The sequence below is a fragment of the Microtus ochrogaster genome, chromosome 8, assembly GCF_000317375.1.
Source record: "Microtus ochrogaster isolate Prairie Vole_2 chromosome 8, MicOch1.0, whole genome shotgun sequence".
NCBI lineage: Eukaryota > Metazoa > Chordata > Mammalia > Rodentia > Cricetidae > Microtus > Microtus ochrogaster.
This window is the reverse complement of record NC_022015.1, coordinates 40,138,715-40,140,865: the sequence shown is the minus strand read 5'-3', so window position 1 is coordinate 40,140,865 and position 2,151 is coordinate 40,138,715. Positions and strand designations below refer to the sequence as shown.

General features: G+C 56.7%; 2 protein-coding genes across 3 annotated transcripts in view; one reads left to right on the top strand and one right to left on the bottom strand.

The window, feature by feature from the left end:
* Eif1ad (eukaryotic translation initiation factor 1A domain containing) overlaps positions 1 to 1,579 on the bottom strand; it is a 3,520-nt gene extending 1,941 nt beyond the window's left edge. The window contains exons 1-3 of one of the 2 annotated variants that reach the window (XM_005351723.3): positions 1,350 to 1,579; positions 352 to 570; positions 144 to 252 (exon numbers count right to left, since the gene is read on the bottom strand). In XM_005351723.3, coding sequence (XP_005351780.1) covers positions 144 to 252; positions 352 to 438 — 196 coding nt within the window. In that variant the 5' untranslated portion in view covers positions 439 to 570; positions 1,350 to 1,579. The remainder of the gene's footprint in view (positions 1 to 143; positions 253 to 351; positions 571 to 1,349) is intronic. The other variant, XM_013347955.2, reaches the window with a different exon arrangement.
* Positions 1,580 to 1,900: 321 nt separating this feature from the next.
* The window catches only part of Banf1 (barrier to autointegration factor 1), a 1,964-nt gene continuing 1,713 nt past the window's right edge, over positions 1,901 to 2,151 (top strand). Inside the window, exon 1 of the mRNA XM_005351720.3 lies at positions 1,901 to 1,987. The gene's annotated coding sequence lies outside the window, so the exon portion shown is untranslated. The remainder of the gene's footprint in view (positions 1,988 to 2,151) is intronic.

Here is a 2,151-nt window from a genome sequence, read left to right as displayed (position 1 = left end):
TGCCTCTGCCTCCCGAGTGCTGGGATTAAAGGCGTGCACCACCACCACCCGGCTCTGGAGGGGTGCTTCTAACCTCTTTTGATTGATTAGAAAATCAAGAGCCAAGGCCTGGCCCTGTACTGCAGAGGGATATGGCTTCTAACCTCTCTTGATCCAGATGTTCTTGCGGTATTTGGAGGGCATGCTCACCAGGAAGCGCTGCCCTTCAGCTGTCTCTACCTCATGCAGATTGTTCCCAGGAGTCCTGAGGACCTGCTCCAGGAAAGACCAAGACTTAGGCATGTCATCAGTTAGAGCAAGCACACCCTGCCCTGCACCGAGCCCTCCCACACGCAGCTCCAGCCCACTCACCTTTACTATCTGCTGCTGGTCCGAGGGCACCACGTGCTCCCCCAGCACCTCCCGCACCACATGCTTTCTCTTGGTGGCCTGAGACATGCTGGGCTCTGTCCAGGGCTGCTAGGGGGCCGAGACGGTCAGCTCTTCTTCCAGAGTTATTCTGATGGCACACTTAGAAGCCAGGACTGCTTTCAAGAGAAGCAGCCTTATGCGAGAAAGCACCTCCTTGCCCTGTTAAAAACATAAGCTTTACAGTACTGGACAATTTGCTCTTGCAGAGAATCCACATGCGGTTCCCAGCAATCACACAGGCTTACAACTGCCCCGACTCCAGCCGCAGGAGATCCAACGCCCTCTTTTGGAGGCATACATCATGCAGGTAAAAACACTGATACACATTTAAAAAAAAAAAATCAAAAAAAAACAAAACACAAGCTTTAGCCAGATGCTGGTGTACACTGTTATTCCTAGCACCTGGTAGGTAGAGGCAGACAGACAACTGTTGAGTTCGAGGTCAGCCTGGTCTACATAGGGAGATCCTGACTCAAAAAGAGCAAACATGACCCAGAATCCACATCAGCTGATTCACAACCCACTCTAACTCTAATTCTAGGGGAATCCAATGCCCTTTTCTGGCCTCCAAGGGCACTTGGAGTAGCCACACACACAGCAAATCTTAACAAAACCACAAAACACGTTTTATAGTCTCAGTTGGGAGGTGGGGGATGGCTCAAGCCTTTAACCTCAGTCCATTCTTGCTGTTTTGAGACATGGTTTCTCTGTGAAACACTCCCGGCTGTCTTGAAACACGCTTTGTAGACTAGGCTGGCCTCGAACTCAGAGATCCGCCTGCCTCTGCCTCCCGAGTGCTGGGATTAAAGGCGTGCGCCACTACCGCCCGGCTCAAAGTTTTAATCTCAAAATTCTAATCCCAACCCATGGAGGCGGAGGCAAGCGGATCTCTAACACTCCGCGGAGCAGACGGACGCGGCGACCATCGCAGCACTCACCCGCTCGGCGTTACACAAGCTCGCTCGGTTTTCCAGGGTGACGCTGGAAGCAGCTAGTCCACGACTCACTTCAAGCCTCACTCGACGGAAGCAGAGAGAGCGACTTGCAGGTGGTCACGACGGGGCGCAGGTCTGGACGCCGGGCCTCAGACTTCGGGTGTTCCTTAGCTTCTGTCAGGAGGCTGGCGGTAGCCCGGACTCCGAGGAACCCGCGACAATCGCACTTCCGGGTAGCCCTCCGGACGCCCCGCCCCTTCGCTGTCCGTTCCTTTAACTCGTCCCTCGAGCTAGTCAGGCAAACCTAAGTCTTTGCGTTCCAGTTGCCGGGCAGGAAAAAGATGGTAGTAGTCTCCTCGGCCTCACCAGGTGGGAAGGACGGCCGGAGAAACAAGACCGCAGAAAGCAGCGCGGCTTCCTGTGAGGGACCGGAAAACAGCGATTCCTGTGGGCGCCGCGCTTAGCGGTTGCGCCTCAACTCTATGGTTCTGGGTGGCTAGACGCGCCCAATTTGGGTATTTTTTGGAAGGCAGCTCATAAGACGACCCGGAAGCGGAAGTCGAAGAACGTTCTAGTAGCTTGAGGTATCGGCGGGAGCTGCCGAGTAGCGCGAGCAGCCGTTACCAGAGCCGGAGCTGCCGGTGAGCGTGAGCGGCGAGGCAGGGCTCTGGGCTCCGGGCGGAGGGGGCGCCCCGCGGCGGGAGGGCGAGGAGCACTCATGGCCGTGGCTCGCCGTTGCAGTGGAGCCGCCCGGCCCTGCGGGAGAGGCGGTGCGCGGTGCGGCGGAGCGTGGAGGAGGCGGGGC